Source organism: Odocoileus virginianus, chromosome 28, assembly GCF_023699985.2.
Source record: "Odocoileus virginianus isolate 20LAN1187 ecotype Illinois chromosome 28, Ovbor_1.2, whole genome shotgun sequence".
NCBI classification, from domain to species: Eukaryota; Metazoa; Chordata; class Mammalia; order Artiodactyla; family Cervidae; genus Odocoileus; species Odocoileus virginianus.
In genome coordinates this window covers 24,170,693-24,197,230 of record NC_069701.1, presented here as the reverse complement: position 1 = coordinate 24,197,230, position 26,538 = coordinate 24,170,693, and the positions used below count along the sequence as shown (strand labels likewise).

General features: G+C 44.5%; 1 protein-coding gene across 12 annotated transcripts in view; it reads left to right on the top strand.

The window, feature by feature from the left end:
* SIAE (sialic acid acetylesterase) overlaps nt 1-26,538 on the top strand; it is a 36,844-nt gene that overhangs the window by 3,112 nt on the left and 7,194 nt on the right. For 4 of the 12 annotated variants that reach the window (XM_070457318.1, XM_070457319.1, XM_070457316.1 and 1 more), the window contains exons 2-8: nt 469-504; nt 1,458-1,619; nt 10,366-10,541; nt 18,783-18,921; nt 22,767-22,944; nt 24,581-24,690; nt 25,433-25,566. In XM_070457318.1, the coding sequence (XP_070313419.1) occupies nt 469-504; nt 1,458-1,619; nt 10,366-10,541; nt 18,783-18,921; nt 22,767-22,944; nt 24,581-24,690; nt 25,433-25,566 (935 nt within the window). Of the gene's footprint in view, nt 1-363; nt 380-468; nt 505-1,267; nt 1,345-1,457; nt 1,620-3,728; nt 4,016-9,588; nt 9,898-10,365; nt 10,542-18,782; nt 18,922-22,766; nt 22,945-24,580; nt 24,691-25,432; nt 25,567-26,538 lie in introns of those variants that run through there. The other 8 variants (XM_070457317.1, XM_070457320.1, XM_070457321.1 and 5 more) reach the window with 7 other exon arrangements.

The following is a 26,538-nucleotide window of genomic DNA, read 5'->3' as shown; positions in this document are numbered from 1 at the left end:
TTGTTCCATTTGAAGCACTTACCCAAGACTGGGCCTTCCCACGCATGCGCCTCTTCCCTTCCCTCCAGCAGGCTGCCAAAAGTGCTTATGCAATTCTAGACTGTTGTAGTCTCCACTTAGAGCATTTTGCTCCTGATAGCTGTGCATCTCCAGCCCAGTGGATCTTCTGGATGATCTTTGATTGTCATGTAGATTTTCTGGTGGAGCAAACTCCTAAGAGAGAGCTGAGGATGTCTAGGGACTGGTCTGTTATTTGAAGTGCAGGACAAATAGGCCACCAAGTCTGTGTAGGAGACCCATTAGTGATGCTGCCCTGTTAAGTATAGCCTGAGGGGCTGTCATCATTTGGAGCTTCCGGGGAGAAAAAAATGTCAACTTTGTTAGTTCTGATTCTCTTTCCTGTCTATCATTTTTGTTTAAAACACTTGGAAAAAAAAAATCTTAATTTTGTTAATTATTTTCTTCTAGGGGGTTTTGGTCTGTTTTCTTCAGATAAAGTGGGATGTAAGTGAAAAAGTTTTTTTTTTTCTTCTCTTATTAAGTTTTGATGAGGAATTCACTGAGATAATTTGGATAGATACTTGTTATTAATAAAATACTTCGATATAGGCTGGAGGTTAAAAATAGGAATGATCTCGTTAAAGTGAATTCTTATTCAGCCTTGTTAGTGACTGTCTAGAATAGAATCCACAGTTTCAAGGGCTTTTACTCTTTCCATATAATTTAGCTTGCAAAATGGGCGAATTGCAAGGAAAGACCTTTGGTTCAGACACTTTAACCTTTTGTCTCTCACTGACCTTATTTTTTTGCATCTTAATTGATTTGAATTTACCTTAGAAGGAGTCAGACTTGTCACATATACTTATAAAGGTTTATTTAGAATTTTCAGTGGGTTGTCAAAAAAACAATAAGGAGAGTTGTTGGAGGGAAATTGACACTGAGAGAATGGAAGAGGGGAGATAAAGAGTAGAGAGAAAAGATTAGAAAGGGCTGTGATGGAGAGAGGCAGCCTCTTTATTCCAAGCTATGAGGAGTGATAATGGTAATGGAAAGTAGGGAAAGAAAGTGGTTTATTTTTCTCATAAATACCATCTGTGAGATGCATAAAAAGAGCGTGTTTGGTGATTTTGGGGGGAGGGAGTCAAGCGTTAGAGCCATGCCTGAGAGCAAAGGATCATGAGGAGCTTTGAAGGGGAGGAGGCACATATTAAATGCCCCAGGCTCTCTGAATTTTCCTTACTGGTCCTCTTATTCTGTGATGCATACTGCTGGAAACTGTCCTTGTAATGCTGCTTACCTAATTAGGAGGAATAAGATCTGGTTTTAGAAAATTGAAAGGACAGGGTAACTCGGAATTCTCACGTATTAAGACTGCGTGTTCCTCGCTGTTTCACCACATTCAATCTGGCACTGAATCTTTCCAATGATTTTTTCTAAATGTTTGCTGAATTTTTCAGATGTTGGTTTTCGCTTTGCTTCGTACATTGACGACTACATGGTGCTGCAGAGGGAGCCTGCAGGGGCAGTGATCTGGGGTTATGGCGCACCCAGAGCCACAGTGACGGTGACGCTGTGCCGGGATCAGGAGCCCATCATGAAGAAAGTGACCAGCGTGAAAGGTAAGATAGGTCAGCCTCTGTTTAGCTTTGTCTTCTTCTGCCACCTGCTGGATGATGTGAAAATGAATGCTAATAGTCCAGCTCAGGTTACCCATCCATCATCCATCCAAGTCACTTGAATATTTACCATGTGCACTCAGGATACAAAGAAAAATAAGACCAAGTCAAAGCCCCTGTCTTCCAGGACCTCGTGGTGTAATGGGAATAGACACCAAGCCATACAGTGACTGTGGTCAGTGCTGATGGGAGGTGGATATGAAGTGTCATGGGATGTGGGAGAGAAACACCTCACTCAGGTTGGATGGTAAGGGAAGGTTTCCACTGGAAGTGACATTTGAACTGAATCATGTGTAAAGGAGAGGTCGTCATACACAGAGGGTTAAGAACCTAAGCCCTGGGATTCACTGTTCTCATTCAGATTCTGTTTTCTTAATGTCTATATGCCCTTGGACATTTTATTTAACATTTCTGTGTCACAATTTCTTTATCTTAAAACAGTGATAAAAAAATAATATTTAGGATTATTTTGAAGTTTAAATGAGTTAACACATATCAAGTACTTCAAACAGTGCCTTGTGCATAATATGTCCTGAATAAGTGTTAGCTGTTGTTATTTCTGGGCTTCCCACTGGCTCAGTGGTAAAGAATCTGCCTGCCACTGCAGGAAGTGCAGGTTCGATCCTTGGGTCAAGAAGATCCCCTGGAGAAGGAAATGGCAACCCGCTCCTGTATCCTTGCCTAGGTTATCCCATGGATGAGGAGCCTGGTGGGCTACAGTCCATGAGGTCACAAAGAGTCAGACATAACCTAGTGACTAAACAACAACAACATTGTTATTGCTGTCATTATTATTATCATGTTATTTAGTCAGTCACTCAGGTATTTACTGAATCACTACTGGGTGTCAGATACAGGGTTAGGTATTGGTTATCCAGTGATCAGCAAAACGGAAAAGCTTGGAGGTTAGGGGAGGAAACAGAAAAATAATAATCAATTACAGTGAAGCGTGATGCCACAGTGGGGAAGTATAGAGTGCAGTGGGAGTGCTTAGGAGGGATAGTAAGCTTAATCTAACTATTCAGGGTCAAGAAGATCCCCTAGAGAAGGAAACAGCAATCCACTCCAGTATTCTTGCTTGGAGAATCCCGTGGATAGAGGAGCTTGGCAGGCTACAGTCCGTGGGGTCGCAAGAGTTGCACGTGACTTAGTGACTAAACCACCACCACCACCAAGGCTTGTTTTGAAAGCTGAGCAGGGCAAACCAAATAGAGGGAACAACCTGGGCAGAAGCATGGAGCTGTGAGTGAGCCTGGGTTACTGGAGGCGGGACAGGCAGGTTTGTTTGTCTGGACCACTAGGATGTGTGACTGATGGTGGATGGCAGGAGCTAAGGCTGGAAGTGTAGGGAGGTTTGTTTGTCATTGCCAGGGAGTATATACGCTACTTTGGATAGATGGCTTTTAAGCAGCAAAAGAACACAACCAGATCCGTATTTTAAAAAAATTACTCTGGCTCCACTGGGGAAGAAGAATTGGAGATGGATGAAACGAGAGGTAGGTTAGTAGGCTGTTATGATATTCAGGCAATAGACAGGGAAGGCCTGACCCCAAATAGTGGCTGTGAGGATATTCAGCAAGGAGAGAATTAGCAGTTAGCAGACTTCCTGAGCAGAGAGGTCATACAGAGGAGTCTCTGCCTAGAAGAGATAAGGATGCATTACGTAGTGTGTGGAGGAGCTCAGAGTTCCAGGATGCAGGAAGGCGGGCTCAGGGCTGGGTTAAGTAGAGACGTGGTCTATTTCACCTTAGCTGGAGGTCTCTATACAGCTCTGGGATGTTGAGGCGAGAGTCAGACAGGTGAGGAGGCTTCTCTGGGGTGGGTGGTGGTAATGTGGAGGTTGGTGGCTTGAGAAGGGGCTTGAATATACACGTGACAGTGAAGCTTGCGAAAATTTTATTGGCCCCTGAAAACAAAGATCACCTGATTAGCTTTCTCAATGTACGGGACCAATATCAATCCAGAGTGATGCAGACGCTGGTGCAGACTTTTAATAATTCATTTCCAGGGCCTTCCCTGGTGGCTCTGATAAAGAATTGCCTGTCGATGCAGGAGACACAGGTTCAGTCCCTGAGCAGAGGAGATCCCCCATATGATGGAGCAGCTAAGCCTGCGCACCACAACTGTTGAGCCTGTTCCTAGAGCCCGCACTCTGCAGCAAGAGACGCCACCACAACGAGAAGCCCACGCACCGCGGCTGGAGAGTAGCCCCCATTTGCCGCAACTAGAGAAAGCCCGCACAGCAGCGAAGACACAGGACAGCCAAAAATAAAAAAATAATTCATTTCTTTCAGCAAACATAAAAAAAGTATGTACTAAGTACTAGGCGTAGATGCAAGGTAAGTGCTTCTGGTTCTTGGGTTTTAACCAGACTTTTTAGCAGAAGAAGCTTATTGGGTGAAATTCAGAGAGCTGAAAGGGAAACTTAAGCTGATTGAGAAGGTGCTCTCTGTTAGATGTAAATGCTATTGGTGACTTGTAGGATAAACTGAAAATGAAGAATTTGGGAGACTAGTAGTGCTTTCTTTTTCTGTTGTGTCATCTCAGAAATAAGCAACGTGGAGGACAGGTAGTGGTACTCTCAGTAAAATGATGTTGACTTAAAGATCTAAAGTATTGATGTAGCTTAATTAAGTTTTGGTTTCCCAGGTGCTTCAGTGGTAAAGAATCCGCCTGCCAGTACAGGAGATGCAGGAGATGCAGGTTTGATCCCTGGGTCAGGATTATTTTTAATTAATTTTAATTATTTAATCTTTTAAAAAATTATTTAAAATTTTTTGACCATGCCCCACAGCATTGTGGGATCTTATTTCCTCAACCAGGGACTGAACCTGTGCACCCCCTAATCCCCCTGCCCCTGCATTGGAAGCACAGAGTCTTAACTGCTGGACCACCAGGGACGTCTCAAGAATTGATGTAGTTTAAAAATAAGAAATAGGATTTCTTTGGTGCTAATAATTAACATTACCAACTAATACTTAGGAGACAGAGATTACACACTACTGTAGAACAGGGAAAGCACATAATATGTAGCATTTCAGTCTTAAAAATATTCTTATGCATTATTTTTAGTTTTTTTTACCCATTCATGGCTGCTGCAGGACCAATATTTGGAGTGGCCGGAGACAACGCAGGAGAGTAGATGGTGACAAGAAGAAATAAAAGCTGATAATTAGGAGATGAGCCCCTCTCCTTCTTTAGTGAACCTGTTCACTTATCTTGAGTTCAATTCTGTAAACATCAACTGAGGGCTTATTATTTATAATAAGCTAGAAACCCTAGAGAATACAAAGAAGAAGGTAAGTAGTGTCCACCCTCCAGGAACTCACTCGCTCATGCCGTCCTTTCCTTTCCCATTTAGCAGTTTAGGTTCAGCTTCAGTTGCATCCCTGGAAAGTGATGCATCATTTGGAGTTTGGATGTATAGCAGCAACTGAAGGGAACCAAGTGATTCATGGACTATTGATGAGAATTTCACAGAAAAAGAGATTGTTGTTATTGATGGGGTCGGGAAGGGGGCAGATCTATTTGTTAGGCTCTCCACACTGGCATGGTAGAAAAGAAAGGTACGATAGTTTATACAGATGCATAAAATAACTTCAGTGGACAGCTTGCTCTGTCCTGCCCATGAAGCAACATGGATAAAGTGTTATTTGGAATAAAAAAGATAGACATGTAGGAAATTTCACTGGGCAGTGAAGAAAATGTGTCTCAAAGGAGATGCTGTGGGGCATTTTGAAGGGTTGACTTCTATTTAGATTCTGATGACGACCCTGGGATTTTCAGCCAGACGACCTCATTTGGCCATTCTGTCCATCTCTGTTAATATTTAACTTATTACCTATAATCCCCTAAGTGCCCACAGCAAAGTGAAATTTAATGACATAAAGGGTTTTGTCCAGTAGACTGACACTTGAGCTTTGGGAAAATTGAGACCTGAGGGATGGCTGGGAATATGGGAAGGTTCTGGGCCTGTTTGAGGTATGTCGTCAGGTGACGCATAATGCTGCTTTCAGACACAAGGTGTAAACTTGGGGCAAAGAGTCTGTATCCTCTCACTTGGACACACGTGGGGGATGTACCTGCAGGTAATACAATGAAGGTGTATCTGCTTGAATTTGTCATCATGATTGAGGTAAAACAGAAAAACACAAAAATCCTAAACCTCTTAGAAAGTCAGAAATCTCCTGCACTAGTTTTCTACGTCACATAGTAAGTTACCGCCAACTTAGGTGCTTAAAACAACATGCTTTTACTATCTCTGTAGATCTGAAACTTGGCCGTCGTTTAGCTGGGTTCTCTACTCAGAGTTTCAGAAGGTTGAAATCAAGGTGCTGGCTGGGCTGAGTTCTCATCTGGAGGCTCGACTAGGGAATGATTAACTTCCAGGCTCCGTCAGGTTGCTGGCAGAGCCCTGTCCTTGTGCCTATAGAATTCATGGCCCCATCTCTGAAGCTTTACATCTCTGACCTCTAGACCCTACTTAAAGGGCTCACCTTCTTTAGGTCAGGCCCACCCAGGACAATCTCCCTTTGAGTTAACTTCAAGTCAACTGATGAGGGGTTTTTCATTATACCTGTAAACCCCCGTCATCCTTTCCAGGTAACATAACCTAATTATGAGGATGGCATCTAATCCCCTCTGCCATTTTCTGTTGATTAGAAGCAAATCATGAATTCTGCCAGCACTTGAGGAACTCTGCAAGGGTGCAACTTACTGGGGGTCATCTTTGGCTGTGTCTGCCGTAGCAGGCTATAGGTTAAGGAACTTACAGGAACAGTTTTATTGATAGAAAAATATTTAAGCTTTTTTTTTTTTTTTTTCATTCATGGTGGTGGTAGAGGTGAACTTTATACAGAATAAAGCAGGTCTGGAAGGGGTAGTTTGGGCAGTAAGGCCTCCTTTACCCCCAGGTCACTTCCACAAACCAGTGAGCCTGTCTGCGGTTGGTGGGGTGCCAGGGTTCTATGGGGGAACAGTGACTGGGGGCTTCTTCCTGATCTAGGTTTTTCCTCTTGGGAAGGAAAGAGTTGTTGGATAATTTTCCTTTTTCTCTTCTTGGCTGCTGAGATTTGGCACAATAACCTGAAAAATAATTAACATCTGATGTGAATGGCAAAGAGGAAAAAAGCAAGATGTGCTTTATGACTAATCATGTCTCTAGACCCATTATTTTCATTTTTTTTTTGCCTTTGATTTGTTGATTCTTCCCATTTTGAGGTGGGGGCTGATCTGGGGGATGGAGAAAACATGGAGAGAGTTCTTTTCTTATGCCCGTGGCTGGAAAATGAAGAGAAGCGGGACAGTGAGAAATAGGCCACCAGATATGCTAGTTGTTGGGCAGGAAAACACAGAACCCCAGTCAGTTTGCGTGGCTTTCTTGTGAGTATAACCTGGCACTGAGGTTTGCTCTCTGCCCTTACTTGGTGATGCTTCTGGCACATGGTAAGCACAATGAAGGAAGGACATCCTTCCTCCTGGATGGAAGAAGAAAGAATGAAGGAAGCAGATGTTTGATTGCAGGAAAAATGAGCATTTATAGAAACCTGGACCTGGATTGGTAAGAGATATTATAAGACAGCAAGTGATGGGGGCCTAGAGGAAGGACCCAGAACAGCTGTTGCTCAGAAAGCCCATTGAGGTCAGCAAACGCCAGCTGAATAGTGAGCTTCAACTCTTGGTGGTCGGTCACTCAGTTTTATCACTTGGACTCAACTTAATGGACTTGGTGGGTCAGTGGTTTCTGAAATCTACAACTGTACTTCACTGGCCTATGGTCAGCTCCACTTTAAACAGCCAGCCCTAAATGGATGGGCCAAGGCCGAATCAGCTCCTTGTGGACCGTCCCACCCTTGCTTTCAGTCTAAGAAACAGTCTTCACAAGGGCTGCTCTCCTTTGTATACACTTTGTTGTTCAGGCGCTAAGTCATGTCTGACTCTGTGACCCCATGGACTGCAGCATCCCAGACTTCCCTGTCCTTCACTATCTCCCAGAGTTTGCTCCAACTCATGTCCATTGAGTCAGTGATATCATCCAACCATCTCATCTTCTGTCTCCCCCTTCTCCTCCTGCCTTCAGTATTTCCCAGCATCAGGGTCTTTTCCAGTGAGTCAGTTCTTGGCAGCAGGTGGCCAAAGTGTTGGAGCTTGAGCTTCAGCATCAGTCTTTCCAGTGAATATTCAGGGTTAATTTCCTTTAGGATTGACGGGTTTGATCTCCTTGAAGTCCAAGGGACTCTCCAGAGTCTTCTCCCGCCCATGGAAGTAAATCTGCATTGTTTTAAACTGATTGTTTCTGAGTTAGTTTGACCATTAACAACCTCTTTGTAGTGGAGCTGGTTTTTCCTGCCTGTGTGGCTGTTAACTTTACTTGACCCTCATTGTGTCGGAGTTTTTCTTTTATGAAGCGGGAGAGGAAAGAGCTAGAAACTAAAAGAACTTGGGGACTAGAACAGAAGGAAGTTCTCAAGGTCTTTGAGGAAGTTGAGAGGTTTCCTAGGGGGAGTGGTTTGGAGGACAAGGCGCAGATCTGGACGCCTGGTTCTCTTCAGACACTTTGGGCTCTGGGGGAGTGCCTCTTCTGGCTGAGGTAGCGGGGTGGTGCTGCGCTTTGCCCAGCTTCCTCCCCCTTTCCTTCTTTGCCTTTTTATTGCTGGGCAGCAGAGCTTTCCAGAAGCTCTGGTGAAGGTGGTTTTCCACACCAGCCATATTGCTTGGATGGAGACTAAGAGCAAACACCTAATTAATAGCAGTGACTCAGAATAGCATGTACCATAGTAGAAGGCTCGAAAAATAGCCCTGTCCTAGGTTTTCCCGGGATTGACCGCATTATCACAAATGAGTAACGTTGATGGCAGGAGGACAGAGCTCCGATAAGAAGCCTGGGAAGACCTTGGCAAGGCTGTGGTTGGGACAGATTGGAGAGTCTGCCTGCTCAGACGAGAGCGCCATACGGATCACCTCACACCTGTGCTGCGTGCAATCTGTGCTCACTGCCCACTGTTTCCAAAACAGAGGTTTTTGTGCTTTAGATGCATTCTACATTTAATGTGTTGATGTCTGTGGCTATTGGCGGTGTAAAAACAATAGCAGACATTCAGTCCTGGGCCCAGTTGACCTCTCACGGGTGGGATTGGCAGACTCAGTCGGCTCTGCTTCTAAGAGAGGTGACCGTGAGCCCTTTCACTGTTGCCTAAGGGTTTTGGATATTTCTCCCAGACTCTGAGTAATCCTTTACCCATCTCCTGCCATGTGTCTGGACTTCTCCCCTTAGCTCTTACTGACTAGGAGGACCTTGGCATGTGGTACAGAGTAGGCACTTGGCTAGTATTTTTGTTTTTTAGTATTTTTATAATTGATATTTTTTTTTCTGGTTGGTACAATAACCTTGGCTTCCCAGGTGGCTCAGATGGTAAAGAATCCTCTTGCCAACCAGGAGACATGGGTTCAATCCCTGGGTCAGGAAGATCCCCTGAGAAGGAATGGCATGAGAAGGAATGACGACCCACTCCAGTATTCTTGCCTGGAGGATTCTGTGGACATAGGAGCCTGGCGGGTCCATGGGGTCACAAAAGAGTCGGACATGACTTAGTGGACTCAACAACAACAACAACAATAACCTTAGGATGCCTCATTTGCAGTTCTTGCCATTCCTTCCCTTTGAATTGACATTGATCTGATGGGCACAAATTATCAATCAGTCCATATTCTTCAACATTATGCCAAGAGTATTTCTTTTAAAATGATCATGTCTCTATTTTATCTGTTTTCTCCTTCCACTTCTTCAACTTTATTCGTGTGGTTTGGTTCTCCTAGGCATAATTTTGCCTCTTGGAAGATATTCTTCCTAAGTTTCTGAGTATGATGTTGGCAGTGGTGGTGGTATGAGTGGGTGAGAGGTGGGAAGGTGGTAGGGGGGTGGTTCCTAAGGAATATGCTCTGAATTTCTGAAATAGGGCCTTGGATGGCTTTTCATCTCCTTAATTGAGTCTGAAAACATTAAGACTGGTAAATAACTCTGTGAAAATAATTAATTGGGCAAGTACAAATATCTTCTTCAAAGAGAGATGCATTTATTTGCCTCCTACTAATTCGTTGTGTCAGTTTATCCACTCACCTGTTTAACTGTAGATAGAAGAGCCCAGAACCACTGGTGTTTTTAATCCCCAAGACCAACACGGGGAAGAGGTGGGGGTGTTGATGACAAGGATGGTACCATCAAGTAAGTTTCAGATGATGAGTGGTTTTTTCTAACCTGTGCTCACATTTGATTGGATAGTTACAAGTTAGTTTGGGGCACTGTAAATCTATTAGATTATGATTATGTTGATTTTGACAGTTTGGTGGTATAGTAAGAATTTCCATCTTGCGTTTTTGTATTAAAATCCCTTGCATTTAATATCTGTATTTTTGTCTGTCCTCACTTAGGATTATAACTGGGTGATTTATTTTTCTTATAAATGCTTCAGTTAAAAGTAAGGAGGGATTGGTACAGATTAAAGAGAGCCACGCTGCTGCTATTGTTATTTCTGTTGACATGTCTAAAATTTGGCTGGTTTTCATAGCTTTGGATCCAGTTCATCACAGAAGAGGGGAATTGCCACAGATAAGTCTGATGCATGACTCTAGGCTTCAGTTTCATTTTGGTGGAATGAGTCATTAATTCCTTGGAGCCTTGTTATTATTTCAGCAGACTCTAACACCTGGACGGTGGTACTGGATCCTATGAAGCCTGGTGGACCTTATGAAGTGATGGCACAGCAGACTCTTGGGAGGATAAACTTCACTCAGAGAGTTCATGATGTCTTGTTTGGAGACGTCTGGCTTTGCAGTGGGCAAAGTAACATGAAGATGACAGTTTCACAGGTAATTTGCAAAGTCTCAGTGATAATAATGTTGATGATGAAGAAGAAAAAGATGGAAGAGGAAAGGGGCGAGGAGGAGAAGGAGGTAGAAGCCAAGATCTGTTCTAAGTGCTTTCTCTGCATGTGCTAATTAATTCAGTTTAACAACTTCATAGGGTGAATACTTATAAGACATGCATATCCCACAGATGAGGACACTGGTCCAACTGAGGTTAGGTTCCTGCCTAAGGTCACAGCATAACTGTGGAGCCAGGATGTGAATGTGACCCCAGATCTGGCTTTGTTAGTCACGGCCAGTATGCTGTCAGTGTGAGGGCGCTCCTTTCTCACCTTCCTGGGCTAAAGGCAGAAGCTAGACAGTATCTGATGGTAACAGAGATTTAATAGCACATTGAGGGCCATGTAGGTTACTCTCCTTTTTGAATGGCCTTAGAAGATGAGCTTCTGGAGACAGCCTACGAGAGCAAAACAATTAGATTTTGTTTTGATGCTGAGCGGCTAACACACGCTGTCTTTTGTTGCCATGGAGATTTAAAAATTGAGACTGAATGTTGGCTTTGCCTCTTACTAGTTGTATGGCTTGGAGCAAATCACTTGGTGTTTATGAAACTTTGTTTTTAAAACATGCTTTTAAAAACTGTGGTTAAAATGAATATAACATAATGTTTATCATTTTAACTGTTGGTAAGTGTACAGTTCAGCAGCATTAAATATATTCACAATGCTTTGTGTACACAGTCACCACTATCTGTCCCCAGAACTCTATCATCATCTCTAACGTTTACTTTGTACCCATTAAACAATAAATCCCCCTTTCTCCTTCCTCCTGCCACTGGTAACCTCTATCTTGCTTTCCCTCTCTGAATTTGCCTCTTCTCGGTACCTCCTAGAAGTGGAATCGTACAATAGTTATTCTTCTGTATCTGACTTATCTTTCTAAGGATCATGCTTTCGAGGTCCATGCATGTAGTATATATCAAACTTTTGTCCCTTTTTATGGCTGAATTGTATTCCATTGTATAGACCACATTTTGTTTATCCATTCACCTGTGGATGAACACCTGGGTAGTTTCCACCTTTTGGCTATTGTGAGCAATGTTCATAGCAATATTAAATCAATGCTATGAACATTGATTTACAGATAATCTGTTTCAGTTCCTGCTTTCAGTTCTTTTGGATATATGCCTATGAGTGGAATTGCTGGGTTCTATATTTAACTTTTGAGGACCTGTCGAACCACTTTCCACAGTGGCTGTACCATTTTACATTCCTACTAGCAATACACAAAGGTTTTAATTGCACTGCATCCTCACTGACAGGTATTAGGTTCCATTCTGATTATAGCCACATTAGTAGGCAAGAAGTGGTATCCTAATATGGTTTTGATTTGTGTTTCTCTAACAACTAGTGATGTTGAATATTACTTCATGTACTTATTAGCCATTTGTATGTCTTATTTGGAAAAATGTTTATTTAGCCCTTTTGCCCATTTTTGAATTGGGTTGCTTTTTGTTAAATTGTAACAATTATTTATATCTTCTAGGTATTACTTGCTTGTCAGGTGCATGATTTGTAAATATTTTGTCTCATTCTCTGGTTTGTCATTTCATTTTTTGAGGGTGTTCTTTGATACATAAAAGTTCTCAATTTTTATGAAGTTCAGTTTATCTGTGTTTTCTTTTGTTGTTGCTTATGCTTTTGGTATCATCTTCTTGATACTGTTGCCAAGTCAAGTGACATGAAGATTTTTCCAGTGTTTCTTCTGAGAATATTTTAGTTTTAACTGTTAAGTTTAGGTCTTTGAGTCTTTTTGATCACTTTTTTATATATAGTATAAGGTGAGGGTCTAACTTCATTCTTTTGCTAGTGGATATCCAGTTCTCCCAGCACCAATTGTTGAAAAGACGGTTCTTCCCCTACTGAATGGTTTTGGCACTTTTTTCAGAAATTCATTTGGCTATATATATGAGGATTTATTTCTTGGCTTTTTAGTCTATTCCATTGGTCTATATATCTCTCCTTATGGCAGTACCATACTGGTTGAATTACTGTCGCTTTGTAGTAAGTTTCAAAGTTGGGACATGTAAGTCTCCTCCAAGAATTTCTTTTGTTAGTGTCAATTTTTCTCTGTTTTAGTCTTGGCCTTGTAGATTAATTTTTTCTTAAATTTTGAAAACTAGCATTTTTTTTCTCCCTTATTGTAGCTATAGAGAGGTTTCACTAGGCTCTGTTTAAGCATGATAGAAGGTCAGGAGGAAGAGTACTGTAAGGGCTCCCAGGTAGGGATGGGCATACTCAGTAAACAGAAAATCAAGTGCAAACGGGGAATGCCAGCCTGTTGAAATGTTGTCAGTGAGGAAACTCAACTTGAAGTGTTCCTACCTCCATTGCTATTAGAGCAGTGAGTGAGTCTGACACATAATGAGTGAGTCTCTTAAGTGAAGCAGGATAAAGAGGACATCAAAAGGGCTTCCCTGGTGGTCCAGTGGTTGAGGATCTGCCAGCCAATGCAGGGGCCACGAGTTCGATCCCTGGTCTGGGAAGATCCCACATGCTGTGGAGCAGCTAAGCCCGTGAGCCACAACAATTGAGCTTGTACTCTAGGTCCCAAGAGCCTCAACTGACTTTAGCCACTTGCCCTGAAGCCCATTCTCAAGAGAAGCCACCACAATGATGAGCCCACACACCACATACACGCTACTAGAGAGTAGTCCCTGCTCTCCACAGCTAGAGAAAGCCCGTGCACAGCAGTGAAGACCCAGTGCAGCCAAACATAAATTAGAAAAATTTTTAAAGAAAAGGACTTTGAAAAAGTCATCAAGGAGGCAAGCTTCTTTATAGTTTACTGGTACTCTAGCAAGACAAGAGTGATAGAATAGAAGCCGTGGGGCTCTGAGATTTCTTTCTGGAAACAACTCTGCTTTCTGATTGAACACAAAAACAGTCTAGAATAAAGGGAGTGGATTTCTGGAGAAAGTGGTATGGGGTTTTTGCTTTTGGGCCTCAGAATTGTCCTTCCTTTGTTTAGTGCAAGCTCTCTGATTTAAAAATAAAAGTAAGGGAAACCATTGCTGTTTCATTTATATTAGGATCAGAGCTGGACAGTAGCAAGTTCATAGTTATATTTAAAGTTTATCAGCTTAAAACACTGCTGAGAGATTAGAAAATATTTTTTTTACTCACTTTCAGACCTCCAGAGAAATTCATGTGAATTAAGTCTTTGACATATTTGAAATTAGGGTTGCTTTTCTTTGCTTGTATTTATTATCTGATTTTTCTATAACGAGCATGAAATAATTATAATTTTTAAGACAAAGTTATAAAAACAAGAAACTGATATTCACTTAACTGATACCTTAAATATATATCAAAGGCTCAATTTACAATAAAGAGGCACATTATATAAATAAGAATCTTAGGAATAAACAGTTTAATTTGCATTAGGGATCAGAACTAATATGTTTATACTTTGATATGTACTTACATTTGTTTCCATTAATAGGTTAAGATCTTGAAAAGATTATTATCTTCCCTAGTAGCTCTTTCTCTAAAACTCAGTTCCTCAAGTTGATTTTTATTTTCTTGCCTTTTTTTCATCATCTACTTCTTCATTTTTGAGGGATAGTTAAGTTTGACTTTTAAAAAAACTCTAGAACTAGACCATGATCTCAATTAATCTTTTAAAAAAATGTGCAAAATTGAGCCCTTACACATATTTAAGATCTCTTGTTTTGCTTCTGTAGCTTCTGCCCCTTCTGGCTTCTTTTTTTAAAAAAACCAGTTAATAATTAATGCTTTTAAAAATATTCTACTTTGGACATATCTATTTCCTTTCATTATTAGTTTTCTAATTTAAAAATCTAAATTCTTGCATTTATGTCTTCCTAACCAATATTTTACTTAGTCTTGCTTTGTACCCTGCTTAAATATATGGAAACCTTTTTAATTTAAATGTTTATTAAATTGGACTTAACTGGGCTCCATTTTAATATCAGTGAATAGAAGCAAAATGAAAGTTTCATCTCTTGATAGAAAGCATGGTTTTATATAGAAGTGGGATTGCTGTTAACTCATTAAGGAAAACAGTATTTTCCTTAATGCTTTAATTGCAGTTCCCTGTTTGCACAGAGAGGCATGGACCAGATCTGTTTGTATCTGCACAGTCAGGTTCTCAACTGTACTCTGTGCCAAGGGATCTCATCCCATTTTCTGTCAAGCTAAGTCACAGTTTAATTGTTAAGACTGAACACATTTTTTCTGCCTGGAATTTACTCTTAAGCATCTTCTATATCAAACTAAGGCTACAAGCTCTGAGATACAGCAAAATAGAAAAAAGATTCCATCTGAAAAAGCCAAGTGTTAATTTTGTTTGTTTTAAAATCATGCGCTTAGTCTGCAAGACAGCATTTTAGGTGCTGACAGTACAAAAAGCCAAATTTTCTAGTCTCTTAACGCTCTGTATAACTTTGTTTTTGGATCATAAAGATGCTTGACACGACTCCTCCTTTATTCATTTTCCTCCCTTCCCCTGAAGACTCCCAACACACACACACACACACACACACACACACACACACACAGTGCCTCCCTCTTTCCCCTTCTCTCCCTCCATGTGACATTTCTGGGGAGACAAAATTTCCAGTATAACCAACCACTCTTCACAGTCAAATGAGGGAAATGGCAGATTGTGTGCCCATCTTGTTGTTAGGGTAAAGTGGAATTTTAAAATCAAGTGTTATTTATAACACCGAGTGAGATGTTTATAAATGGAGGAAAGTCTAAATGCTCATCTGTCACCTTCTAAGTCAGGGTACATCTTAAGACTTGGCTATTTCTAGTTAGGCTCAGAAGAAGATGGCCAGTGTTCGATGGGAAACCCAGTTTTCCCTATCTCAGCAGTCCCCACATTCCTGCTTTACAAATTGGGAAATTAAAATCCAGAAGAGAAGGGCTGGTGCCACAGTACAATAAAAGATTCCCAGGAGGCATGATGACTGGCTTATTTATAGTTATTCTCTCATCTTTAAATCTGCCGTGTTGTAATGTGGTAGAAGGTAAGGTGGCGCTTCCCTGGCAGCTCCATGGTAAAGAACCCGCCTGCCAATGTAGGAGACACGGATTCAGTCCCTAAGTCGGAAAGATCTCCTGGAGAAGGGAGCAACCCACTCCAGTGTTCCTACCTAGGAAACCCCAGGGACAGGGGAACCTGGTGTGGGCTACCAGTCCACGGGGCCGCAAAGAGTTAGACATGACTGAGTGACTGACACCCTCACTGCACAAGCTGGTAGTATTTTGTAAACTGTTATTATACACGATAATGACACAGTCCATCACTGCCCTTCGGACACAACCGAGCGACTGAGCACACACCACACACCCACACACACACACATGTGCCTTGCTCCCCTGTGCAGACCCCATGCCACGACTCTCTGAGGAAATAGATTCTTGACGTTTCTTCATTAATTCAAGAATGTGGTGTAAAGGTTACAAAATGAACACTGGCGAGCAGCTGGTTTGATGGTGAGCCATGGGTCCCCAGAGAGGTGGAGGGCTCTCCCCATCGCTGCAGCCCTAATGACTTCAAATACCTTGGTCTTCATTTACATCCTCATTTCAGTACTTGGTAGGAAAATAATTACACCGAGGCGTTTGATGAAATGAAATTTGATCTCAGCAGATGGAGGAAGGCTTCCCCTTTCATCAGCAGGGAAACCAAGTGTCATTTAAATGAAAATCTTCCTGAAATCTCTTTATTCCTAAGTTTGCTGCCAATATCCCCGAGGAAATGCTTCCATCAAAAAGATGGCTTGGTGAGACCTACTGTAAGCACAGGGAACTCTGCTCAGTGTTAGGAGGCTGCCTGGATGGGAGAGGAGTCTGGGGGAGAATGGATACATGTATATGCATGGCTGAGTCCCTTTGCTCCGTTGGCCTGAAGCTATCACAACATTGTTCCTTAATCAGCTATACCCCAATACAAAAAACAAAATTTTTTTCTTTCTTTCTTTTTTTTTTTTTTTAAAGGCTGGTGATCCTGGGAAAGGATACCCATTTCAGAAGTAATTGTCATCAGGTCCAGCAAGAATTCTCCCCACCCCCATTTTTTGCTAACACTTTCTGTGGCTTTTGAGTTTTGGCTTGAAATACTGCACACATGTGAGTTTGAAAATGGAAGTTTTCCAGCCAGTGCTTTGGATTCAGTTCCGTGTGTGCTGGTAACAATAGAGGACGATGCCACCCCCTCCCCCAGTTCAGCTGGCCTTGCCATTCTCTGGAGTGTTAGCAAAGGGTCACCGCGCCACCTCCCGAGCTGGCCCCGAAGTTCCCAGTCGGTGCGGAAGCTGGTGTGGGTGGAGGGAGCGAAAGCAGTTTCATCCTCCGTTTCCATGGAAGCAGCATACGATCCTTAGCGCTCGGTGCTGAACTGAATTTCAAGGGAGGTGACTTTTTACAGGTACTTGCCGCTGAAAAATAACTTCCCTGCCAAAATATACTGAGTGCATTAGCCTGTTCTTCGTCTTCAGTGTTTATTCTGCATGAAACTTGCCAGGCAAGATCCAGAACGAGCAAGCCTAGACTTCCTGTGGAATTTTCCTGAGACCGTGTGCGGAAGCCCTGTAACCCCGGCAGCCTAGAGCCACGTCACCCAGGGAGCGCTACAAGCTGCGGCTCCCACTGGGACCAAAGGGCCATTGCCTTTGCATCTGGCCGGCTTATTGGCCACAGCAAGCTCCGTGGCAAGTCAAAAGGCGATTCCAGGGGCAGCGCATCTCAATGACATGCTCTGTGGGCGCACTGCGGCTGCTCCTGCCCGCTGGGCTGCAGGGCCAGCTGTATTCTCTGCGGTGGGTGGGAGGGAAGGCGAGCCAGCTGCACGCCCCGTGGCCAGCGGCCAAAGGAGAGCCGCCCGGCCTCCTGCGGCCTCCACGGTCTTGTCTCAGCTGGAGCTCTGGTTCCCTGAGGCCAATGATAACTGGCCTTCTTGAGGCTCCTATTAGGCCTTTGTTTTGGGACCACCAGACTGTCCAGAGGGGCGGAGAGGAGACTAGTAAAAACAAACACTCATTAAAAAGCAAAACAATATTTTTATGACACATTCTTTTTTATTAAAATTTTTTTTTTCAATTAGAGGATAATGCTTTAAATGTTGTGTCTGCTGTTGCACAAGGAGAATCGCCTGTAAGTATACTTACATCCCCTCCCTTTTGAGGCTGCCCCTGCCATCCACCCATCTAGGTCATCACAGAGCACCGAGCTAGGCTCCCCGTGCCGGACAGCAGCTTCCCACCAGGTACCTATTTTGCACATGGTAGTGTAAATGCTACTCTCTCAATTCATCCTCTTCCACCGCATTAAAAAAAAAAAAACAAACAAAAACATGCCTACTCAACGATCAGGATTGAAGGAAATAGCACTTAAGTGTGAGCCTTGAGAGGAAAGATGCTTGATAGGTTTACAAGGAAACCCTTAGGTGTAGCACACAGATTCATGTCCAGAGGAACCCTAAGCCAGTCCTGTCACATTCTTGGCAGCTGGTGAGGTTTCATCCAGTTGTTTGGGGAAAAGTGATGTGCCTTTGGATAGACCCTTCTCTTTGTCTGGTTTCTTGGGACTGATCTCAGCAATCATCCTGAACCCCACCTTCCAAACTTCTGGGCCTGCTGTGCTTTTCTTGGGCAATTTTCTAGGACTGAGATGAGAAGATAAGTGTATTGAGGCTGATTTCAGGATGTTTCAGGCTTTCAAAAATTGTTTCTCAATTGTGTTTCTTTTTAATACACATCCCTTATGGGGTATGGATTACATAAACCTACCTCTCCATGGCCTTTTTAGCTTCATTTTTTTTTTTCAAAGAAGATAATGCCATGGCTTTAGTGGATACTTTTCCTGAATAGAAGTATTTTACTTTCAAGGTGTCGACCTTTTTTAGCCCAAACTCATCCACAGCTCCTCTTACCCAATACAGACTTGTCCTTGAGATTGCAGATGTCATGGTGTTCCCACCTTCTTTGAGGATATGACTCATCATAGTGTCTGTGGGTCAAAGTGGATCCAGGTGATCTCGACCAGCCCATCATTGGTTTCGATTATGCATTCGGTTTCTCTATCCTGAAGGTGCAGAAGGAGCTGAAGGCGGGGGTGGGGGTGGGTGGGTGCGGTAGCATTTATGAGGGGGCAGCAGCAGCATCAACCATCCACTTGGCTGGTGTAAGAAATGACGTCCCTGCTTCTTTTCCAGGTATTTAATGCCACAGCCGAGCTGTCGGACACGGCTGCCTATCAGTCTGTCCGCATCCTCTCCGTGTCTTCCACCCAGGCTCAGCAGGAGCTGGAGGACCTCGCCAAGGTTGACCTGCGATGGTCTAAGCCCACCTCGAGTAAGTGACGGCTGGAGCACATGCCAGCTCCTCTGTGAGTGGTGGCGCCCTCTGTGGCATCTGGGAGCCTGAATTGGGTTCTGTTGTGTCTGTCAGAATTTGCCCATCCTTCTACTCACTTCTTATTGACACCCACCCCCTCCCGCCCCAGTGCCCCCGGCTCCTGGTGGTCAGTGGTAAAGAATCTGCTTGCAATGTAGGAGAGTCAGGTTCGATCCCTGGGACAGGAAGATCCCCTGGAGTAGAAAATGGCAACCCACTCCAGTATTCTTAGCTGGGAAACCCCATGGACAGAGGAGCCTGATGGGCTACAGTCCATGGGGTCACAAGAGTCAGACACGACTGAGCGACCAAACCACCACCACCCACTTCCTGATGGTATTCGTTTCATGCGTTCCTTCCCAGGACTCCACGGTGAACCTTGCCCCCTTGCTCTGAGCAGATGGTGCTTCCTCCAGCTTCACTGGCCTCACGGAAGCCACTCAGCACAAACTCCGCCAGCATCTCCTCAGCACCTGACGTTCTCCTTTCCTCTTTCTTCCTCCGTTTCTGTGTCTGAACACAGCTGACTGTTTCCCTCCAGGCTGCCTCTGATGCAGGCTCTTACCTTCTCCAGGGCCTCCTCTTAGCCTTTTACCCCACCGTCCAGCCTGCAGGGAACCTTTACTCCAGGCTGCTCTGCACCGGTCTCTGTTCTAGGTCCCAAGGGTGCACCTGTGATCAGGACCCAGTCCCCCACCCTCAGGGCGTCACTTATCTTTAAGGAGACCAGGCGAAGCTGAGCAAAACACACCCCTTTCTCCTGGAACCGCTCCTGTCTCCTTTGCTTTGTTAAACCTTCTTAGAACATCTTTCCATTCTTTTCACTGCCTTCCTGCGTGTGCACTCTCTGTTATTCATTCTCTAAGTCGCGTCTGACTCTACGTCCCTATGGACTGCAGCATGCCTGGTTTCCCTGCCCTTCACCATCTCCCAGAGTTTGCTCAGACTTATGTTCATTGAGTTTGTGATGCCTCCAACCATCTTGTCCTCTGTTGTTCCCACTCTTTAACCCTTTATGATCTGGCTGCTGTGTCCAGGTCAACAGCTGGTTCCCCCAAGGTTTCTCCTGTTCTTCTGTGATGTGCCCTGGACAGCCCGTGGCATCGGCTCTGCTGACCGCTGCTCCTAGAAGCTGCACTTCCCTCTGCGCTTGTGAGGTGCTTCCTCTCCCTCATGCTCCCTCCCTGCACCGTGCCTGTTTCTTTGCTTTCTCCAATCCCTTCCTCCCGAAGGGAGGTCCCTTGGGCTGTTTATAGTCCCTTTTTTCACCTGTACGTGCTTTACCTTGGTAACCTCAGTTACTCCTACATTTTCAAGTATTAATTCATTCAGCAAATATCTGGGTGCCTTTTGTGTGCTCGGCGCTATCCTAAGTGCTGGGGGTGATGGCAGAGAATAAAGCAGGCAGGCACGCCTGGTCTCCTGGATGGAGCTTACAGTCTAGTGGGAAAGTACAGAAAATGAATAAGAAAACTAGTAAGTTGTAAATGAAGTATTGTACTATTCAGTATCACACTGTCTGAACTTTCCCTTTAAGAACTCAGGAACTGAAAAGATTTGGGTAAAAATTTTTTAATGAATCCTTTGGTCTAGGAACTCTTCCTGCATGTCCTCCAAAACTCAGGAATCAATTAGATTCGGATAAGATATTATACCTTGCTATCGGTTCCCTTTCAGTCTCTGAACTCAGAGACTCGAATGTTTGAACATCAGGGGATAGGTTAGATGGTGGTACGTGCTGAGAAATAAGTTACATAAAATACTTATCCAGTGCAGGGGCAGTACTGCTGGGGCTGGGGTGGGCTGGTGGTTTCTCTCTGAAAGACTGGCCATGGAGGTCCCGCCTGAGAAAGGCAGCATTTCCATAATAACTTGACAGAGGTGAGGCCACCCAGGTGTCTGGGGAAGAGCCTGGTAGGTCAAGACCCTCTCATATTTCAAGTCTCTCCTGCCTCTTCTGCTGTCCTCATGTCTCTGACTATGGTTGGGAAAGGTCTCTGATTTTCTTTCTTTTTTTTTTTTTGCCTATGCTGGGTATTCACTGCAGCACACAGGCTTCTCTACTTTGGCTCATGGGCTTAGTTGCTCTGTGGCACCTGGGATCTCAGTTCCCCAACCCAGGGATCGAACCCGCGTCCCCTGCGTTGCAAGGTAGATTCTCAACCACTGGACCACCAGGGAAGTCTCCAGGGTCTCTGATTTTAAAGACTCTTATATTGAGCTTGGACCTCTCTGGATGATTCAGGACAGTTGCCCCCTCTTCAGGTCCTTACTCTCAAAACATCTGTGATGTCCCTTTAGTCACATATGGTTCACTCACAGGGTCCAGGCCTTAGACTGGAGACACCTTTACTCCCCACCACACATGCTCATTCCCACGCCTTTCCAAGTGGCTTTCCACTTTCTTTACTCCAACCTCCCCTCCAACTATTCTCCTTCTGTAACTGATACTCTACTCAAATACTCGGGAAGCTTTCCAGTTCTGCATGTCTCTGTATGTATTATTTCTTCTGCCCAGAATGCTAGCTCTGCTTACTGCACTCCTGTCTCCCAAGGTCTCCCCACCTCCCTCCCTTCCCTCTTAATTGCCTTCTCCCTCTGCCTCCCCATCAGTGAATCCACCCTTATTTGAGCCACCTCTGCCACCCAACACCAGCCCACAAACATTCACTGACTCCACACTGGGTCCCAGACGCCGAGCATACAGAAATAAATCCTAATGGTTTAGCGAGGTGAGGGAAAGCCCAGGCACAGAGCAGGACCAGAGCACAGGGAACAAGTCCGCCTTTCCTGGGCGTGTTCCAATCTGCCTTTCATTTGCTATTCTTTACTTTGCTGTTAGAACTCCTTAACCCACTTTTGTACTTCTTCAAGCACGAAACCATATTTTGCCATATATTTGACTCTGCTGAATATTTGTCTTATTCTGTAGGATAGAAGACCTCTGAAGAGAGGTCCCATGTCTTTCCTTTTCCTTTTCCTTTATATATCACAATCATCTAGAAGTCCCTGGCACCTGGTAGGTACTCAATCCATTTTAATTGATTTGAAACTGGTTTTTAACTCCTCCTATCACACTTTGCATGTTTTGAGAGCCAGAAATGCGTTGTTTGGATCTTTCATGAGCCAAGGCAGTGACTTACACCTCGTGGTTCTTTCACAGCTGTTGGGTTGGGTTGATCCCACCAGTTGTGTGTGTGCCTGTTCCCCTGTTCAGCAGCCTTCTTCTGATGTGGAAATCACCCATTTCTGGTCTGTGTTGGTTCCTGGGCTATATGAATGAATAAGCTCAATGGTGCTGAATTCTGAAATGCTGGTTTTGGTTTCTGTTGCTTTCCCTTTTGGCCAAACTCCCCATCACTTGTTTGTTCTTGTCTTCATTACCATGGCTATAAGCTTGGATATGAACCACCCAGAAAAAATATACCTTTCTTCTGGACATTCTCTGTGCTTGTTTGTCCCCTTCCACAGAGCTAAGTGGGATGGATGCTGGGTAAGAGTGTAGGTGGGGGTGGAATGGGGCCGGCAGCCTTTCTGCCCCTCACGTGTTGCAGAGGGGTATCAATATTCCTAGGTTCTCAGGGCCCTGCACGTGGCGGGGAAGCCTCCTTGCCTGGCCAGAGGGCCTTTGGCTTTCTGCTAGCCAGCCAGCAGCCTCTCTGTCTTCTCCTGCCCTTGGAAAGTCTTAGAAAGGAATGCAAGGCCTGACCCACACCCGAGCTTCTCACCTAGGCCCACGCCGGAGCTCCAGGCAGTGTCCACCTACTTTTCCCCTGACTGTCTCTGTCTGTTTCTCTGAACAGAAAACTTAGGCCACGGCAACTTCACGTACATGTCAGCAGTGTGCTGGCTCTTCGGGCGTTTCCTGTATGACGCCCTGCGGTATCCTGTGGGGCTGCTCTCCTCCTCGTGGAACGGGACACCCATCGAAGCCTGGTCGTCCAGAAGGTCCCTTGAAGCCTGTGGGGTCCCGAGGTCAGGGTAAGAAAGCGTCCTCCGGTCCAGCAGAAAGCCTGCCTGGAAATTCTGTGAGAGAGAAGGATCACGGTCTCCTTGGGGAAGTTAAATATGAGCTAATGTACAGATATGTGTTAAATGTATGTGACTTATTCAGGTGTTATTTTCACTGTCATCACCACCAGAGTCATTTGAAAATATGTCAAGAAGTAATTATGACCCTTTTCCTTAATAATAGGGATAGCTAATTTTTTAAGTTGTTTTTTTAATTTCTTTCTTTAATCAGATATTTTTAACTTTTTGTATTGGGATATAGCCGGTTAATAGATACTATTGTGATGGCTTTAGGTAGACAGGAAAGGGACTCAGTATACGTGTATCTGTTCTCCCCCAAACTCCCCCCGTGTCCAGGCTGCTTCATAACGTCGAGCCGAGTTCCTTGTGCTATGCTGTGCTGATTATCCATTTTAAATACAGCAGTGTGTATACGTCCATCCCAAACTCCCTAACTATCAATAGGGATAAGTTAATACTTAATAGAAGCTTTCTAAATGCCAGATACTGTCATAAGCACTTTATATAGTATTAACTCATTTAATGCAACACTCTCTTGAAGTGTAGGTACTATTAACACATGAGGATAAAGGGACTAATTGGGAGAGAGGTTTGGTGACTTGCTTGGGAACACGACTAGTAAGTGATGGAGTCTGGTGTCAGTGCTCTTAACCGCTGTGAGAATAAAAACAGTCTAACAGTTTGGAAGAACACGGTATCCATGTCATCAGAAAAAGGTACTGGAAGACTGATGGTGAAAGCATGCTCAGGAAAAGCTGGATCAGGAAGAAGAGTGGGTCGGGGCAGAGGGAGAGAAGAGGCTCGTTGGTAACTTCTTGACGCTGATGTTGCCATAGAGATGGACAGTACGTGAGCTGCTTTCACAGAACTTGTCTCATCAGTTCTGGCAAGAGCATGCATTTGAGCTCCTGGTGTGTCTTGGGTAAAGGCCTGCCTGCTGGGGAGTAAAGTCATCCTGCTTTGGAACAGAAAAATTACTCTCAGTAGAGGTGGAAGAATCTAAAGCCAGGCTTCCCAGACCTCAGGGGGCACGGCAGGGACAATACCAAGGGGTCATGGGGGTTCTCACACGCCGCCGCTCCAAGAGAAATTCACACAAGAATTCCATAGAGACAACTTAAGGCCATGTTCCAAGTCATCAGAAAACGTGCCCTCTGACCTGGCCATCTCATTTCTGGGAATTTAGCTTAAGGAAATAATGAAGACTGTATGTAATGATTCAGCTCTCAGGAAGGTAATCATGGCATTGCTTATAAAAGCAAAGAACTTAACCTCAGTGTCCATTCAGTGAGTGCTGGTTAAGCACACTTCTTGCCTGTGTGATAGACTCATTAACACCTGCCTGCTCTGCCCCCCGCCCCCGACCCTGGTCTCAATCCCTAGATGGAAACGGGGGTGGTGCCACTGAACTCCCAGAGAGCCGACTGACACATGTTTTCATGGAAACAGAGTGGTTGACTTGAACTCTGAGCTGCTTTCATCAGGGGTTTGCCCCAAGTGAAGCTGGATAGATACCTAGCTCAGGGATTGTCATGGGATCAGTCACTGGTTCTCTCCTGACACTTGTGTGTCTTCCTCATTTTAGGTCCATGCCATCTGACCTTCAGTTTGGTCCGAGTGCACACTCTGTTCTCTGGAATGCCATGATCCATCCACTCCGTAACATGACACTGAAGGGGGTGATATGGTACCAGGGTGAGTGTTCAGTTTCCTGGTTTTCCATCGTATCGGTTAGCTGTTGCCACATAACAAACCACCCTGGAACCTAGTGACTGCAAACCATTGTAATTTTATTTGCCTCCCTATTCTTTGAGTTAGCAGGGTAGTGTTTCTGTCGGGGCTGCTTTGGCTCATTTCTGCTGGGATCTCCTATGTGTATTTGGCAGCCTGGCAGGTTGTCTAGTGGCTGGATGACCTAGGATGGCCTCTACCTCATGTCTGTTGACTGGGGCTCCTGGTTCTCATGTGGCCTCTCGTCCTTCAACAAGCTGTGATAGTGATGGTTTATTGCTCAGTTGTATCTGGCTCCTTGTGACTCCATGTTGCTCACCAGCCTCCTCTGTCCATGGGATTCTCCAGGCAAGAATACTGGAGTGGGTTGCCATTTCCTCCTCCAGGGCATCTTCCCGACCCAGGGATTGAACCCTGGTGTCCTGCATTGCAGGTGGATTCTTAACTGACTGAGCCACCACGGAAGATCTTCAGCAAGCTAGTTCAGTCTTATTTATCATTTACATGGCAGTGTCAGGCTTCCAAGTGTATCAGGAGAGAACAAACTCCAGAGCCCATTTGCTCTTGCAGTCATGTTTGCTGATGGCCCATTGGACAGAGCAAGCCCAAGGCCAGTCCAGGGGGACCTCAGGATAGAGGCTTGGGAGCAATGTGGGGGCATCTTGCATCTACCCCAACTCCCTCTCACAGTTTGGACTGTTTTCAGGGGAGTCCAATGTAAACTTTAACAGGGACTTGTACAATTGTACATTCCCTCTGCTCATTGACGACTGGCGCCAGACCTTCCACGATGGCTCCCAGGGGCAGACAGAGCGCTTCTTCCCATTTGGATTTGTCCAGGTAGGTGCTGAGAGGAAGAGGGTTTGTGGGCTTTGGTGGGGGAGGTGCTGCTGAGACCTCTTCCCTGGAATCCATGTTCCTTTTTTTTTTGCCCTCATCGCCTGCCTGCTGATCAAAAACTGAACGTAGCTTAATTCATCTCAGCTCACTGACAGGACAATTAAATCTTAAAATAATTAATAAGTAACCAGTATTTGGGCTTCCCAGGTAGCTCAGTGGTAAAGAATCTGCCTGCAATGCAGGAGATGTTGTTTGGGTCCGGAAGATCCCCTGGAGAAGGAAATGGCTATCCACTCTAGTATTCTTACCTGGGAAATCCCATGGAGAGAGGAGCCTGGGCTCCCGTGGGCTCCAGTCCATGGGGTTGCAAAGAGTCAGACACGACAGAAGCAACATAGCACGCACAAAACCAAGTTCTTGAGTGCCTCACCTAGCCTGGTCACACGACCCCTCTAGGACCTAGACGCCCTAGCGGGGCAGTAGTTCTGACTTTTCTGGAACATAGGAATTCAACAAGTAAGGTGTGACAAAAACGAGGCCCACCTCACAGCATAGGCACGGAAGAGGCGTTAGTATTTGAGTTGGACACCCCTGTCTGTAGGCGTCTGCCTCTGGTAGCCCACAGATGCTTCCCTCTCACCATCCCCCCTGGCCTCCCCCCGCCCCGTTCCTCTACCCTGCCCGAGTTCACAGGCCTTTTTTTGGGTAAAAGATTTTTATAGACCTGATTTCCACTTATAATTACGTTACAATCATTTCCTTTCTCCTTTCTTACATTTGTTTTGACTTTGAACAAGAATATTCTGCTCATTATTTTCAAAATAGCAACGCCTGTCACCACTTCTGTATTACTGTTGGTAGAAACTACATTTGGTGCTTGGAGGTACTTTTTTTGCCTCTCAGCCTGTGTACATGGTGGTTGGAATGTGACTTCAATCAATTCAGGCCAAAAATACGTTTACGTGTCTATTA